Source organism: Nelumbo nucifera, chromosome 6, assembly GCF_055504915.1.
Source record: "Nelumbo nucifera cultivar China Antique chromosome 6, China Antique-T2T, whole genome shotgun sequence".
Lineage (NCBI taxonomy): Eukaryota > Viridiplantae > Streptophyta > Magnoliopsida > Proteales > Nelumbonaceae > Nelumbo > Nelumbo nucifera.
The window spans coordinates 32,599,235-32,617,721 of record NC_142654.1 but is presented as its reverse complement, the minus strand read 5'-3'; the positions used below and the strand labels follow the sequence as shown (position 1 = coordinate 32,617,721).

Sequence of the window (18,487 nt, the reverse complement as noted above, 5' to 3'; positions counted from 1 at the left end):
TTTGAGCCGTGTTTCAGTCAAATGGATTTAGCTATCACTTCTCAGTTTTCCAGTAAAAGTAATATGATTATGGTAACAATAGAACAAAAGGTTTAAATATATTCTGCAATAATATGCACACAAAATGACGCAGGCAGGTAAACTACCACGAATGGACATTTTGAAACTATACAAAATCACTCAAGATAATATGAGAGACAGTGATTACAAATTAACTATAGGGCAAAAGGCTTCGAATACACATCAAACATTTCGCAGGCAGTCAACTGTGGCTCCTGTAACAAAGTAAAACAAAGGCATAAGATCAGATACATTATCATAACACTCGTATGCATTCATGTTTGTTGAATAAAAGGAATATAAATATATATTTCACAAGTACAACTATATGCATGCACATGCACTCAATGGCTTTATTATATACTACTTAAATAAGCACATGTACAAACTTGTGAAAGTCAGATTTCTATTTAACTTACATGATTATTAAGCAAGATCCTGTCTAGAGTCTCTAGACTAAAATAATCCTGATTTTCCTCAGTTTTGTTGTTGTATTGGGTATTAACACCATCTTATGCTTCATATGATGTTTCACCAAACTACAGAAGATCCTGTCCTTTTATATGCTTGTTTTCTCCCATTCTTTGATTTAACATACACATAGAAGAGATGTGAATGTTGAGATGGATGAGTGGGAAAACTAGAAAGGATAGGATAAAAAATGAACTTATTTGAAGAAACCTATGAGTAGCTCCAATTGATTATAAAATGGCAAAAAGTAAACTAGGGCATATGTGGAGGAAACCATCTACAGCAATAGTGAGAAGAAGTGATTTGTTACAAATTCAAGGAGCTAAAAAAAATTAGGGGCAGATAAAAAAGGACACTTGGGCTGAAGTAGTGAGAAATTATTTAAGGGTCCATAATTTAATATTGGAATGTTGTTGAACAGATTGGAATGGAGGAGCAGGATTCATGTAGCTGACCCCATATGGACAAGACTTAGATGATGATATTAAAGATACAGATACTCTCTGTCTCCCCCTTGAATTTCCTAGTTTTTCATAGGATATGTGATGCTTCAATTCTACTTTTAATGTGTGGTTCTTTCATGTTAGATCACTTTTTAATGTTTCCTAGTTGCTACACCAACCAGGGAAATCAGCTGATTCATAAAGAAGGAAACAAGCTAAAGTTAAGCCAGATTCTTATATAAAAAACATTGCCTAGGTGATAAGGCATTCCGCTGTTGCCTAGCCTCAATTAGTGGCTTGACAACCATGGCCACATGCTTGGGGAAAACGGGAGACAGGTAAGCAGTGAGGTGAACAACATGTGCACCCATTTGTACAGCCACCACAGTACTCACAAAAAATCCATCTGTGAAGAAAAACCGGTCAAGAAAATCTATGCACGTGTCTCTTTGTGTCATATGTATATGAGCACGACATGCAAGTATTCAATGCACAGTGCATGCGCAAATACACATTTTTGCTAGTTTCCAAAATTAATGGGTGAGATTGGATACCTGTCTTAACCCACCACCGAGACTACCTCCTGTTAGGAGCATGGATATGACAGATGTCACCACACCACCACCTAGGTCATTTCCTGTATTACGAATGGTAGCCCTCATTGAAGTGAGTATGCTTCCATATGTAGTCCCATGTTCCCGTTCAATAGCTTGAATAAAACAGAAAGTCATTGCACCAGTTGATGTGATTTTTGATAAAGCCTGTTCATAAAAAGCATTAGCTTGAATTGTTAATTTTCTGTTTCCAGTTGATGTCAATTTTTTTATAAAGCCTATTTATAAAATGCATTATCTTAAAGCTATCTAATTAGAGAGCCTAGACTTTACAGAGGTATCCGCAGATGTTTGATCATCATCACAGCCACTGAAGGAAATGGCTTCCCCACCACTTGTTCCCTTCCATACACCAGATCGAGGACGATGGTCCTCCCACCCATATCGCCCAGTCCTACATTAACGACGAAAACATGTGTTACCAAGGTTGAAGACATTAAATAAATAGGATCATGTAAAAAATTGGAGTTTCAGCTCAAAATTTTGAAGTGGCATTCACAGGCCTTGTTTTCTGGTGTTTATATTATATTACCAGCCAGCACAGATTAACAAGCAAAGGAATACTAACCTGTCCATTCTGCAGAGAAATGGTAAGTCTAGTACAGTTCCACTATGGCAAGCATCTATTATTGCATGCAACTTAACCCCATGTGGAAGAGGTCTGACAATTGTTGCATTGATCTCATCATCAACAATCATTCCTTGTGTTTCAAAATCCAATGGACATAGGGTTTCATCATATCCATCAACCTCATCCCCATTATAGTTCCTCTGCCGTGAACCATGACCAGAATAGTGAAATACTAGAGAATCTCCTGGTTGACAACCTTGTACAAGCCAATACAGTGCCATCCTCATGTTCTGTTTAGTTGGAATCCTATATGGATCAGTTTCTTCTTCTGCAGATCAACTTCCACAACAGGATTAAGACTATAAGTGGGAAATAGTATCAGGAATCAAAGTAGTCAAAAAAGTGCCCCAGGCAGTAGATGAAGAGATAGATAAAGCAAAAGGAAACACCCCCCCACCCAAAAAAAAATGTATCCCCCTCAAGTCCACCTCAAAAGAAAATTCGAGCAAATAGAGTTACAACACCAATTAAAAAAAAATCAGAATTATGTTAACCAGTCTTCAAAACTAGATTTCAACCTCTGTTTCCATTTCCATCTCTTTCTCAACCCCCCACTCCCACACACACACACGTGCACACATACACAGGAATTCAAATTTTACGCAACCTAATTTGTTGAGTCTGTGCCTCAAAGAATTTCAATTTTCATTACATTTTTGTTGATATTCAATGGATCCTTTCTTTTATCATTTTAGTTCTAATTTCATATTATATGCAATTTGATTTTTGTGAATGAGATTAAAATATTTTATATGCAATCCATACAATCTTCTCAATAACATATCATAGATATTTAGTGATAGTGCATTTTATCATTCAAAAAAAAAAAAAAAAACTAAAGAAAATGTTTGGCAGGTTACAGGAGGTTCAAGTCAACCCCAGTTCTAGGGATGCCAGAGTGTGTGAAAAGAATGGTCACTTCTCTATAAGTCTTGTTATAAAGCTTTGACAGGCCAAGTGTTAAGTGTGGCTTGGTCTTGGATTTGGAGGCTCAGGTTCCTCCCAAGGTGATATTCTTTATCTAATTAGCAGCAAAGGAAAAGGTTCAGACTGTGGATGTCTTGCTGAAACGAGGTTTGGGTTTAGAAGACACATGCAGCCTGTGTGTTCAGCATCAGAATCTGTCCACCATCTTTAATTCATTGCCCTTACACTCTCAGGTGTTGTGCCATTTCTTCAGGCTGTTTCAGATTCAGTGGCTCTTACCGTTCTCCGTTGCTGACTTGTTATCATCTTGGAGGACAGGCTCCTTTTCAGCCAATGGAAGATTCCTTTGGAGCTGTCTCCCCTTTGCAATCTGTTGGGCAATGTGGAAAGAACAGAATCACAGAATTTTTGAGTGAGTCGGTGGGAGCAGCTTTTGGCAAGGTGGAACGGGCTTTGAAAAGTTGGGCTGGTTGTCTGTGCCTTTTTTGTGGGAGTGCCAGCTAATTCCTTTAATGATCATTGGCTATCCATCATTTTTTGAGTTTTCTCTTGTATAGGATCTGAATGTACATGTTCTGTGCAAGGCACACTTTTTATTTACGTGATGAGGGTTTCTTACCCTCCCTACTTTTGCATAGTAATAAACTCACTTTACCATCTTTCAGAGAAAACAAATAAAAGAGAAAAAAAAAAAAAAAAACAGTATAGAGAACACTGTGTGACACTAGGCACATTAGAAATAACCCCTAGATCAAACATATGCACCAAGGCAAATAGCATTCCTATCACCATATCAGCAACTGATCTACTACTACCATCATCCCTAACCCCAAAAGAAAAAGAAAACAACTAGCTCCAACCAACAGCCCCATCAATGTTAATTTGTTATCTTAGAAGAGAAACTTAATCAATTTCCTTCAACCACAATTGCTAAGACAATGGACTAAGAAACATACAATCTTTCCTGAGTCTCTTGCAACTTATTTATTTATTTAAGACACAGGCTAACTTTCTTGAACACTGCACTGAAGCTGCACATATTTCGTCCAAATGACTCATATAGTTCCTCTCCTTCCAGACGTCCTACAATGAAACTTGGAATAGCCCCCCAAACTAACTGCACCAACAGCTTCAGATACTTTACTAAACCATCATTGATTTCAATGATCAATAGAATGATTCAAGCAGTTCTGAATATCCATTAGCTAGGCCAGATGCTTCAAGACCTAACCCACATATGATAATCCAGACTCTCTTCTGATCGAATAATTTTACACAAAAGGATGCCAACTCATAGGCCTTTAACCTTTCCTTCAACAGGGGTTTTACCTTTTAACATTAAGACTAGAATTTCCATTGGAATGTTTGGGTTCCATAATCAACTCCTATGTTATAAATCCATTAATTCTTACAAAATTGAAGTGTCCCTGGTAGAAAGAACAATAAAAATCCTCCACATATGAATCTTCAAAATCAATTTATATTCTTCAGAGAAATGTGATCGAATGGCAGTAAGGACTTCCTCGGCAAAAAGGTTACTGATCGGATTCACTTCTGGAATAATCAGAAGTTCAGTGGATGTTGAGGTACGGCAATAGGTCTCAAGCCATGACTAAACTATCTTTCACCAATAACCTACTTGGTAAGATTTTAATAATCAAGATTTCGATTTTACATTCTACCCCATGTTTTTCTTAGATGGATGGACAAGAAGAAACTTGCAGTAGGTTGATCTAGTGCACAACCAAGGTGTCACCCAATTGGTCGTTCTTTAGAATTGCTTGCTATTTGCTTCTGTGATGACAGTCTCCGCGTGATGGCTAAATTAATTTTTCAAGCATGTAAAAAAAAGCACCGAAATGTATTACTATTTAGTTCAAGAAAAATAAAATTTACATCTCTTGCGCGTTGCTCGGTGTGCTTAAACCAACAAATATAAGCAAGAAAGAGTTGAGATATGACGACTACTGGAATATCCTAGCCCAGGTTTCAGCAGTAACTCGTTGAGACTTGTAAACAATGAGAAGAGGAAGAAGGCCATGCGCAAGGTGCCTTGGATAAACAGGTGCAGTTATCTCCATAACATAGATAGAACTAGAAATTGAAAAGGCAGACATAAATCGGCAAAAAGAAAAACCCTAAGTACACACCAACGTAATAATTAAAAACAGGAAATAATTCAGATCAAACACGAACCTAATTCGACAGAATTAAGACAAGATAACAATTCTAAGAGACGCAAATCATCAGCAGAGTTGTATTATTGAAATGCATCGTACCAGTGAGCATGAGGATGGAGGATTCGGGGAACTTGAATTTGTTGATGAGGAGGTAACGCATGCACTTGGCGTCGTTGATGCAGCCCTTGAGCTCGTGCCGGGAGTAGCGATACGATATGCCACAAATCACCGCCTTCTTGCGACCATGGGGAGACGGAGGGGGACCCGGTGGCGCGTGGTTGTACGGCGAAGGCTGTGGCGGAGGTTGGTAAGGGGCAGGGTGGTAATTGTGGGAATGGGAAGGAGGGGGAGGAGCTTGACGAGGGTCGGCGATGTTGGTGACGGCATGGCATATGGCGCATCTTATAGATTTGGCGCCCGGCGGGAGCTGCAGTGGTGTCCGGCAGTTGGAACAGTTGACGATCATGTTATACATCGTGGAAAGTGAAGACAGACAAAAGAACCAGAGAGAGAGAGAGAGAGAGAGAGAGAGAGAGAGAGAGAGAGAGAGGCGATAACCGATAATCGATCGCTTTGGATCTATCGAAGAGTTGTCGGTGGAGAAAGGAAATTTGTATCTGAGACAGAGAGGGATCTTCTTCTTCTCCTCTTCCTTTCAATTGGCGGGTTACGTCGAAAAGCACTTTACGCGGTCGATGCAGTTGTATTTCATGAGTCCGGATGGGTTATACTGCTACAACGCGGGTCCGCTTTAGACTCCCGTCTTTCGAATTATTTTGGCTCGACTGATAATCTAATTCGGATATTAGATTGTCGTATTTTAAAGTTTGATGATCATACTGTTGTCGTATTTTAAAGTTTGGTATTAATTTTTTTATAAATTAATTTTTAATATTTTTAACAAAAAATAAAAATTAAGCTTATCCATCAAGCTTTATCGTTGACGAGCTGCTCAAAAAACGCGAAAAGGGAAAAACATTTGCATTTTAGAAAGAATAAAAAGTAAGGTAAGAGACTAATCAGCCAAAAATCCATTCTATCAAAAAAACTTATACTCATTGTATTTCATGTCTTTAATCCAATGTTTTTCTTTTCTTTTTATATTTTATTTACTCCATATCTACAATGACTTCAACAGATTGTCAATCCTTTCTCGTTTTCATACGAGGAAATTCCCTTCTCTCTTGGGAATGAAATTTCATCTTAGTTGATTCTAATTCCTATCTAAATCAAACAGATTTAAAGTTGTAAATTGGGTTGTGTCGCCTGTAACTTTGCCTGACAATACGTGAGCCGTGCCAAGCACGGCATGATAGAATGGGCCATGTTAGGCCTGCGGTTTCAAGTCCTTGGGCTGGCACGACATAGCACGACTGAGCGAGTCGTGCTAGCACGTGGGATTCTAATTCCTATCTAAACCAAACAGACCTAGAGTTGTAAATCGGGTCATGCCGCCTACAACTCGGCACGATAATGCACGGGTTGTGCTGGGCACGACATGATGGAATTGGTCGTGCCAGCAAGCAGGACTCCAATTCCTATTCTAAAGCAAACGGACCTAGAGTTGTAAATTGGTTAGTGCCGCCTGTGACTCGGCACGACAATACGTGGGCCATGCTGGGCCTGGGGTTTTAGGTCCATGGGTCGGCATGACTGAGCGAGTCGTGCTGCCCATGGCCCGCGTGCAGTACAACCCAATACGACCCATATATATATAAATATATATATATATATATATGTATATATTATATATGATAATTATATAATAATATATAGTATATAATATATTAATATATATATATATATATAATTTTGTTTTCAATTTTATTATACTATTTTATTTAATTATTGTATATACAAACAATTGTATACATAAAAAATCATATAATATATTAATATATATATAATTTCGTGCTGCCCACGACATGGCCTGCACTTTGCGCAAGCTGCACATAGGTCGACCGGCCCAGCACGACCCATTTGATAGGTCTAAACAGACCATAGGAATAGGCCATTCCAGATCCAATTCCAAAACCAATTCCATCTATGAACCAAACCAACCCTAAACAATTTAGGTAGTGGATTACAAAATTATATCGAGTTGGTGTAATAACTTTTTTTAACTTGGCTTTACATTGAGAAATACAGCCTGATTAATACCGTATGAGTTTATTACAGTACCTAAGATTAATACCGTATGAGTTTACAAGTTGAAGCTTTAGATAAGGAGCCTAAGATTTGAGTCATAAGTGGATTACAAAATTATATCGAGTTGGTGTAATAACATATCACCTTTTGTCAAGTTGGTGTTATATTAGCTAATATAGTCTCATTAATACCGTATAAATTTCTTTATTAGGATACCTAATATCCCACTTGTACTTTTGTGAAGTTGTAATAGCTCTCAACGCCAAAGCTCGACAGGTAAGTTCAAAGTTTTTTTTTTTTGTTGAAAAAATGTTGAGAAAATAAGTAACGGGAATATAACTCCTACCCGTTACTTTTTTGCACGTCACTTAAACCATCTATGTGTTACAACACGGATAAAAGTGCAATCCGCGTTGTAACATGTAGATATGTAGCCCATCTAGTCTCGTATTTGATCAACTCACGCACTTGATGAAATATCTGCTGGTAATCTAACCTAAGATAATTTTTAGAAACCCAATGAAAGAGTGACAGGTGTAAAGAGTGTGTGTGGACCTCTCAATCGATTGATACAATTGACAAACATAAGTACATAACACATAATGAGTTCAGATTAGTAGGAGCACCACTAAAACTACGTTCAATGAACACTTAAATTGTATCAAAAGTTTGTTTTTTTTAGGGTAGATTGGTTGTATATTTTAGGTAGAGGGGTCTAAAATTTTTCTAAGTGATTAATTAGTGTGATCATCATGTGTGCCTAAGAGATCCCGACTCACACATAATAAGCCTCTTTTCTCCTGCCTTTTGTTCATAGGTGGGGTTAAAAAAATTGGAGGAGTTTTGAGGTGTATCTAAAGATGTTGTCTTTAGAACATTGTTTGCCCGTACTCAGTTTTACTGAATTTGCTTTTGGGTTACAACAAATTCATTCCTATGATATAATATAGCATTGGGTGAGAAATTGCAACCAACAAAATTGAAGAATCTCTGTGAGCAATTAGTAGATTTGATTGGGAGAGACAAGTGTATTTTCAATGATAAGTGATTGGAAACTTATGTGTTTTTTTGGCTTCTTTTACACCTTTTATATAAGTTCTAGAGAGTCACCTCAAAGAGGAATGTGTTGGTTCAAAGAGACTCTTTATACAGTCACGATTTCAAACTTTGTGACTATTCATGATTAGTTAAAGAGTCATTCAAGTCAGATGTGGCTTTCTCAAATCGTTAGTCACAATTTGGGATTTTGCGAATTTACAAATGACATGAATTGCAATTTGTAATTTACGATTTCGCAATGTGATTTCATAATGTGCCATCACAAATCATCTCATCGTACTAAGTGTCATTGCATTAAAAATAGTCACTTCTCATGAACCATGCAAAGTGCACTTCTAAAGCGTCTCATTGAGCCACATACACGTGTGTGCGTGTGTTGTGCAATAGCAAGTCTCTATGCTCCTTAAAATCTCATGTTAAGTTAGGTAATCCTTCAATGTGGGACAAGGCTTGAAAGAGGAGAAAACACATTAAAACAAATATTTTGATGTAAACTTTAAAACCAGTTTTCAAAGTGTAAGTTGGGTGTCCTTATGTAATTAATCAATCAAACACCCAATGGATTTATTTTCTGATGAGTTTAAAACTCAACACCTTCCTCTTCCATTCTTCCATTTTCACCCCGACATACATCGTCTATTTGGTTCATGGTTGGAATCGGAATCAAAGTCGAAATTGAAATCAAAGTGGTTTATTCCTATAGTCTAATTAGTTTAGACATGAATTAGAATGAGAATTGGAATCAATTAGAATGGGACTTCATTTTCAATTGAGGGGGAGGGAATGGTCATTCGTTGAATAAGGGAATACCATTCCACTAGGAAAAGGAATGAGATTCTAATTCTGCCCAACCAATAAGTTAGAATTAAAATAATCCATTTTGATTATGATTAAAGACCCCCTATTCTTGTGAAACAAAAAAATGGGACTATTGTTTGATATCAATCCCATAAGAAGTGAGGTTCAGAGTTTAATTGTTAACATACTCTCTTACACTGGAAAAGATCAATGAATGATTAGCCTCTTAATGGAAAAGGTCACTTAGTTATTTTTATTGTTAATTGTTATGGAATAGACTCAGTACACCCCCTTGCTTAGTTGCCCTTGCACTTCTAATGATCAAAGCTATTGTAGAATTTGATTAGACATGCCATCTTGGGTGGTGAAAATGTTGTGTAGTGTAGCTACATTGGTCATCGAGGAGAGAAAAGAGGAAGGGGAAGAGAAATGGGCATTAGAGATCCACATGATCTATGGTCTTCACACACAATTTGGACGCCTATTAGTATTAGGTTATCCCTATTATTAATAGGATCCAACATGATAGTTTTGGACATTGGAGAGAGTGGGAGTGAGGTTGATTACAAAGGACAATACGTAGTGCTTATTAAGCTTTTAATTTGCATAAAAATTTCCATCCTTCCATCCTCTTGGGAGTTGACATTGGATATGAACATGGACATATATTGTAATTGGTAAACAATCAAATTTGAGCCCACATCAATATATCGAGGGCTCTAATTCATGGCTTTAGCCTAAAGCTGTGTAGCAAATTTCTATAAGTTTTTTAAATTCAGTTAACTACCGGTCTTTCATATTGGTTAATTGAAATCAAATTAGTACCTTCAGTTTTTTCAAAAAAATCAAATTAAAACCAAATTGATCAGTTAGGTTAACTTGACTTTTTGATTTGATTTCACTGATTTGGGTGGTCTTTTTTATTTTGAGAACTCTAATCCAACTCCATGGTTGTGGAAGCTAATAAAGCTAATGCCGAGTTAGTCTCAATCTTGGAGTCCAAAGGGATTTTAAAATTGGAAATTGGACGTGTGGACGAGCCTTCACTTAACTTGAGGGAAAAATAAAGGGTTAGAGTTGGATCGGATCTAGATGCATCCACATTAGATATGACATGTCAAATTTTAGGTTAGATTTAGATTTAATCCACAACCATCTCATTATATTTAACTATTTTTAACTTATTTTTTGTTGAACTTGGATTAGATGTGGTTAAATGCATATTTGATTCGATTATTAATTGGATGGAAGTTCTAGCATCCAAATTCGAGATAACTAGATTCAAAGTTGAATTAGATATCAACTTTCCGAGTCCATTGACATACCATCCCCTTGATTAAATTCCATAAAATTCTTAGCCTAATTCATTACAAATTTAGGCCCAACATAATGATGGATTGGTTGGTTTAGAACATTATTTTTGTTCTTGAAGAGTATCTAGGTTTTTACCAAGAACAATATGAAGATGAATATCTAATTTGACACCTATCACTTTGGAATAGTGAGATATAAGAATGTGTCATGACTATATAACCAATAATGAGTAAACACATCAATATTTTGCATGTTATACACATATGTGAGATATAAGGATGTATCATGACCATGTACCAATCACAAGTGAACACATTAGTGTTGATACCCACACATGGCATGAGGGCAAACCTAATGTTGTGTACATGACCATACATGGTTGTCCACATGACAGCTTTGAAGGTTATCAAAGTTATATGCAACAATTAAGCTATCTTGAATGTATTAGTAATAATGAATAGTGAAAATGGACTTTCTTCCAAGAATTAATTGAAACATGAGGCTAGGAGTGAGCATTGTTCGGTTAAAACTGAAAAACCGAACCAAATTTTTTTGTTTTGGTTTGTTTCGTTCAGTTTTATGATTTTTATTTCTTTGGTTTGGTTAATTCGGTTTTAGAAAATTTCGGTTTTAGTTCTGATTTTCATGATTGGAAATTTGGTTAATCGAAAAAACTGAATTAACCAAAATTTATTATATACATATTGTAATCTACATTATTAATATGTAATACATAATATATTATAATATGTATATAATATATATTACATAAAATATTAAAATATATAAAATTCATTAACATATACATATATTATAATATACATAAATATATTAATATATATAATATATATAATATATAATATGTATTAGTATAATATTAATAAAATTCAGTTTTAACCAAAAAACCGAAAACTGAATCGAAAAAATTGGTTTCGGTTTTTTTTAATAATTCAATTTTGGTTCACTTTTATATTTTACAAATTTGGTTTATTCAATTTGGTTTTTAATCGAATAAACCGAATGCTCACCCCTACATGAGGCTGACTTGAATGGAGAGAGTGTCCATGTTTTGTTACTAAGTTTCCATTTGAATGAGGGTAGGAGATATATCATTGATTTTTAAATGAGGGGTAATACATGTGAGTAGATTAGTAATAACGAATGGTGAAAATTAGTTTTCTTTTAAAGATTAATGGAAACATGAGGCTTACTTGAATGTAGGGGTGTCAATTGAACTGAATTTGGTCCAATTTGATCCAGTTCAATGTTAGCCCATTACAAATGGACTAGGTCCAATAAAATCCAATGAATATTTTGGACCATTTTGAACCGGTTCAATTCAATGTTCGTCCATCCAATCTATCCAATTTCATTTTAATTTAGATTGGTTTCAACCCAAACCTGGTCATTAACACATATATTCTTATCTTAGATCAATGGACCAAATATTGTCTTAATCCAATTGAATCCAATATAAATTTATTATGGACGGACCAGGTCCAATCTAATCTAATAAATATTTGGACCAGATTGGTCCAATCCAATATGTCTTGTTGGTCCATCCAATCCATCCAAATTGATTTTGGACTAGACGAGGTCTAGTCCAAAACTGGTCCATTGACAACCTTACTTGAATGGGGAGATCATCCATGTTTTTTTAATGAATTTCCATTTGAATGAGGACCATGATAGCCCAAGTAACTTAACCCAAGAGGAGGATTAGTTAGGTTTTACAAGTTTTTCCTCCTTAAAACCCTTTCAAAAACTTATTGTGCTAAACAAAGATAAACAAAGAACAAAATAGTGTTAAGTACTTGTGTGATAAACAAAAATGCTATGAAGTGAGTATTTATAGAAATAAACAATAATCGTAAACAATAAAAGTACACACAAGATTTATAGAGGCCTATGCCCTCTCCTCAAGCATACCACTTGAGAGTTTCCACTAAAACTAAGTAGACTTTATAGTGTGAGCAAAACCCTTATAACTAGTTGGACTTCCAAGTGTCAACAAAAACTTACAACAATTGGATTTACAGGTGCCAACCAGACCTAGAACAATTGGAGTTGTGGGTGCTAACCAAACATAGAACAATAGGAATTGTGGGTTCCAACCAAATCTTTAATTGTATTCAATCCCTAAACACTCAGATACACAAAATAATAACAATATAAGCATAGACAATATAATGCCTTTCATTAAACTCATAAAACAATTACAAGCAAATTATTCAAATTCTTCAAACCGGTTCGTTTTTGGTTGGTTTTTCAGGTTTTTTTTTTGCTCACCCCTATCTATTGGATTTGTGTTTATCCTAATTCGTGTACTTTGGGTGGGAGCTATTTGGTGTTGTAAAAAGAATAAGTTTCACACAATATGAATATGAACACTAGTTAAAATAAACAATGGTAATTATAGTGATAATAATTATGTCACTAACAATATTAAAACGATGTAAGAACAACATCAATTGCTTAAACTTCTAAAGTTGTCATTCAGCTAAGTATCAAGTCAATTATTAATGTCAAGCAAAAAAATTGGCATCATCAACACATAGACAATGAAAAAAAAAACAAAAAAAAAAAACATAGCTAATAGTGTTTGACAAGCAACCAAGTTAAGCATCATGTAGCAACACCAACAACATAGCCAAAAACATTAAAAAAAAAAAAATCAACAAGAAATGATAATCTATGGACATAGGGATCCATCTCTCATAAGGCCATGTAGCCAAAAAACTCTAAACTCTAGATTCATTGCAAGGAAAGTGTTCATCGGCTTTTCATCTTGAAGATACTAGGTGGCCTTGAAGTAGTACATAGCAAATAATCCTTGTATTTGGAATATTGAATCAAGTATTGCAATACTCCTTTCAATGTGCTCATTTCTTGCCATTTCCATTTCATGTTTCTGTTTCTTTTCTCTCTCCCTTACCATCTCCCTTTTCTTCTCAATTTCTCTTTCCCATTCCTCCATATAAGAGGAGGGTTGGCAATCCATTGCTTTATCAATAAAAAAGAGCCTCTTATACTAAACCAGATTATGACCATGGTGTTTACCTATTTGCAAATGGTTTCAATTGGGTAGAGGGGGAGAGGGAGGATATCATATCTATTTGGTTATGATACACATTTACCATTATAGTTTTGCATATATAAAAAATATTACTAATATTATTTTTAGTAGTGGAGCTTCAATCTTACATTACATGATTGCTTCTATATATGTATCAGGTATGCAACTTCCCTAGAGTTTTGACAATTAAAGTGCTTTGTCATCTTTAACTAGCATATAAACGTGAATTGCTTGTAATGTACAAGATTTGTTATTCATGAATCTTAGTACATTGAAATTAAGGAGCTTGGATTTCTTGCACTCGGTTTGGTATGTGCAGGGGTACACTTCCAACCAAATTAGAACACGTTGTAAGTTCGAATGGGCACCCCAACTCATATGCAGAAAAAATCAAATGGTGACTTTGCTCTGTTGTCTTTTAATAAAACATTATTTGAAACTAAAATAAGGTGAAAAAATGAGTCTATTCATCTTCTTCTCTAGCTCGACAACCAGAGAGCATTAGTAGGCTTCACAACACCCACTGTTCTTCTCTTCTCTCTCAACCTCTTCTTATCTTTTTCTTTCTTTCTTTCTTCTTCTTCTTCCTTTTGCCCTTTTCATCCTCTCTTTTTTCTTCCCTCTTCTCCATTCCTCCTCCACTGTTAGCTTTGTACTAATGAACCAAAACAACCATTGCAAACCATGTAAGTGTAACACTATAAGGGATAGGTTGAGGTGAAGTTGAGAAACCATGGCAGGAATTACTTGTGTGCAAATGAAGTTTTACTCCACCATGGATGAACTCAATGACTTATGACATCACTTGTAGTATTGCTACAGAAGATTGGGTATTGTGGGATGTTAATATGGTTGAAGTATTTTCAAATTATTAGTCTCATATATGAAGTGTTCCCCATCTCTTCTAAAGGATCTAGTGGTTTATAAACTAGGTCCGTTCCTCATAAGAACGAACCTTAAAATTAACCATTTCTAGTTGATAGTTTTGGTTGATGATTCCCCTAGTTCGATAGTGAAAAATGTTAGCACTCTTGTCTGAATAGAGAGAAAAACAAGAATAATCTTAGAGATGTCAAGAATGAATGACCCCCACCTCAAAGAATCTCTTATATATTAAAATATATGTACAATTACAAGAATGCACATATAGGGCTGAAAGAGACAAAAAAGAATAAGAAATAATGTACAACAAGAACTATACTAATAAGAGATATCAAGTTATAGAGTCTCCACCCCCTTTGAACTGATGCCTAGACATAAGCATCAGTTTGTCTATAAGAAAGAGATGCTGAAATCTAGTTATAGCTTTGGTGAATATATCAACAATCTACATGTCCGAGGCTACATGAGGAAGTGATATAGACCCAATAAGTGAAGACATCTCAGATAAAGTGGTAGTCCACCTTGATGTGCTTGGTCCTCTCATGGAAGATAGGGTTAGATGCAATCTTGATAGCATGGAAGAGAGACTGTAACCAAACAATATCACTATAAACTGAAGATATGGCCCTATATTCTATTTTAGTGGAAGACTTGGAAACTGTTTGTTGTTTCTTACACTTCCAAGAGATGAGTGAATCACCTATAAAAACACACCACCCAGAAGTGGACCTAAAGTGTCTGGACAACCAGCCCAATCCGCATTAGCACATTCTCTTAACTGAATAAGAGAGGATGAGGAGAAGAGCAGTCATTGGGAAGTTGTGCTTTTAACATATCCAATGATGCGATGAACAGTAGTCATATGAAGCTGACGAGGAGTAGAAACAAATTAACTAACAACTTGAACAGCATGAGAAATATCAGGCCAAGTCATAGTGAAATAAATGAGGGACACTACAAGCTAGCGATATAAGGTAGCATCAGGAAGTAATGGACTTTCAGATTTAAATAGCTTAAGATTTAGCTTCATAAGTGTATCAGCATGCTTTTCATCACTAAGACCATCATGTTTAACAAGGTCAAAGGCATACTTTTGCTAACAAACAAAATACCCTCGATCACTATGATGTACTTCTAGTCCCAGGAAATATGTAAGAGGGCCCAAGTCCATCAAGTGAAAGGAATTATGAAGTAATAGTTTTACTTCATGAATGCCTTTAGCATCATTCCCAGTCAACAACATGTCATCAACATATAGTAGGAGAACGGTAATACCCTGAAGTTGTCACTTAACAAATAAAGAGTGATCAGAAGAACTCTGGCTATATCTAGCAGCAACTACAACATCACGAATGTATTTAAACCATGCTTGGCGAGTTTGTTTTAGACCATATAGATATTTTTTGAGGCAACATATTAAAGAAGGATCACTACAGTATCCAGGAGGAGGCTTCATACAGACCGTCTCCTTTAACTGACCATGGAGAAAGGCATTCTTCACATCAAGTTGGCATATGGTCCAAGATTGAGTAGCAGACACTGCTAAAAGAACACAGATTGTGGTGATCTTTGCAATAAGAACAAATGTTTCTTCATAATCAATACCATACTCCTGACTATATCCCTAGGTAGTTGAATGTGCCTTGTATCGATCAAGAGATCCATCATACTTTAGCTTAATGTTGTAAACCCAACGACTCCCAACAATGGATGCATCTGGAGGAATAGGCACAAGATCCCAAGTGTCTTTCTCATGTAAAGCATGAATCTCTACATCCATGGCTTCTTCCAATAAGGGCTATTATTACCTTCCTGGTGTGAAGGAAAACCGTAATGGTCAAGAAGCCTAGATATACGAGTGGAACGACAAAGAGGAACACAAGTATGAAGAGTGTCTAAAGTATGAGGAAGGAGAGCCATAGGCACAAGGGTTGGAGCATGTAACTGCTTGTGAAAGAATATGAGAAAGTCCTTCACAGCAGAAAGAGGTAGAGCATCCTATGAATCAAAGTTTGGCAAAATAGAAACATATGGTATAGACAATCTAGCAATTCTAGCAAAAATTATAATGTGCTCAAGGAAAACAACACTATGTGATATACGAATGTGATGGATAGAGGGATCATAAGAAATCCTTTGTGGATAGGACTATAATCCACAAAGGCACACATGACAGACTATGCAGATAATTTAGAACGTTCATGAAAGGGAAGATGAACAAAGCACACACATCAAAAAACACGAAGCATAGATAAATCTATGCAATGACCAAATAACTTCTAAAAGGGAGATATATTACCAAGAACTGAGGAAGGGATATAGTTGATTAAAAACATAGCTGTATTGGCTACCTCTACCTAAAAGAAAGGTGGAGTATGAAACTCTTGCAATAATGTCCTTTACCAAGGATATGTCCATTTTTGCACTCGGCCACACCATTCTGCTAAGGAGTATCTGGACAACTTTGTTGAACTTGTATTCCATGGTCTATTAAATAGGATAAAAATCTCCATCAGTGTATTCTCTCGCTAAATCCAAATGGAGAATACACACTTGTGATTAAAACTAAACCCACACCATAGCATGAAACAACTTAAATGTTGGAAACATATTAAAGAAGTATATCCATGTGTACCTAGTACAATCATCAATGAACGACACCAAATATTTGTATCCAAGCTGACAAGAGACAAAAGCAGTCCAGACATCACTTTGTATAAGCTCGATGGGAGATGTAGCATGCTTAGATATGTGAGGAAATGGTAAGGTACAACTCTTACTTAAGCAACAAAAACACAAGATGTATCAATAGTGTGCAAGGAAATCTATTCTTAATAAGTCCTGAATCAAACAAAAATTTTAATTTTTCAGAATGTAAATGACTCAAATGTTTATGCCACAAGTCCCAAACATTATTTCAATGACTCAAAAAGAAACTAGAAGTGGACGAACTAAAATAAATTGATGATGCTACTGTTTGAGGCTTCTCAAACTCTAATGCAAATAAACGGCCCAACCTATGCCCCTTTCCTTTCACCTTTATAGTGTTTCAGTCCTGAATTAAACATCCATCCTGAGAGAAGATGAGAATGTTACTTTCATCAATTAATTGGCCAATAGAAATCAAGTTTATAGTGAAATTAGGAACAAGAAGGGTCTTGGAAAGAGGGAAAGGTGCAATGGGTGAAAGGTTAAGAGACAGATCACTAATACCAATGATGTTTAACTTTTTGCCATTGGAAATAACAATATGTTTGTGATGGGTTTTAGTAAGGTTACATGGTTGGTTAGGGTAGGCTCCGGTCATGTGCTCCGGAGTCAATGATCCAAGTATGAGAAGAAGAAGCACAATAATCGGAAAACTCACCAGGTAATCCAATAGCAAAAAGAGCTAAAGAAATAGTAGAAGTTATTAGTTGTCAAATGTTTTCCTCAACCATAGATGCTAGAGAATCACCACCAGTAGTAGATTTCTTACTCCCATGTGCTACAACAACAGTGTCAATTCCATAGGTTGATCCTTCTAGCTTTATAGGAATAATATCCTCTATATTGGAGGCCATTTCAACAAGAAAATAATAGTCCAGGCATAAGGATATCAGAGACAACCCAATTGTGCAATCAAGAACTTAGGATAACAGTCCAAAAAAGACAAGTTTTAAGGCTATTAAGTCAAACCCTTCAAATATGAATATGAAGTCTGAATCAAATAAATGGGAAGTAAGAAAACCCTAGGACAACACCAAATCTAGGGTTATAGGTTGATTGAGTCAATCGATTAAGAGAAAATTGTGATTTATCAACACAACAGGCATCTTTTCCAAGAATAAGGAGATATCTTGTGCTAATCAAAACAATCCCTAGAAATCTCCAAATTGAGTGTA

The 18,487-nt window shown here is 35.8% G+C and overlaps 1 protein-coding gene across 1 annotated transcript; it reads right to left on the bottom strand.

Moving 5' to 3' along the window:
* Nucleotides 1-6,094, bottom strand: LOC104606393 (metacaspase-1-like). The gene is made up of 5 exons (XM_010271553.3): nt 5,426-6,094; nt 2,157-2,487; nt 1,862-1,982; nt 1,529-1,735; nt 1-275 (listed from the first exon to the last, which is right to left on the bottom strand). Exons 1-5 carry the CDS (start codon nt 5,799-5,801, stop codon nt 216-218), a joined length of 1,095 nt encoding a protein of 364 aa, XP_010269855.1. The 5' UTR covers nt 5,802-6,094; the 3' UTR covers nt 1-215.
* Nucleotides 6,095-18,487: the final 12,393 nt, after the last annotated feature.

What these genes read in the sequence shown, in the direction of transcription:
- LOC104606393 (XM_010271553.3), bottom strand. Translation starts at nt 5,801, where the DNA reads ATGTATAACATGATCGTCAACTGTTCCAACTGCCGGACACCACTGCAG. An exon ending in CTCCATCCTCATGCTCACTG is followed by an intron (nt 2,488 to 5,425) that starts GTACGATGCATT and finishes GTTGATCTGCAG; the next exon opens with AAGAAGAAACTGATCCATAT. An exon ending in TTTCTCTGCAGAATGGACAG is followed by an intron (nt 1,983 to 2,156) that starts GTTAGTATTCCT and finishes TCGTTAATGTAG; the next exon opens with GACTGGGCGATATGGGTGGG.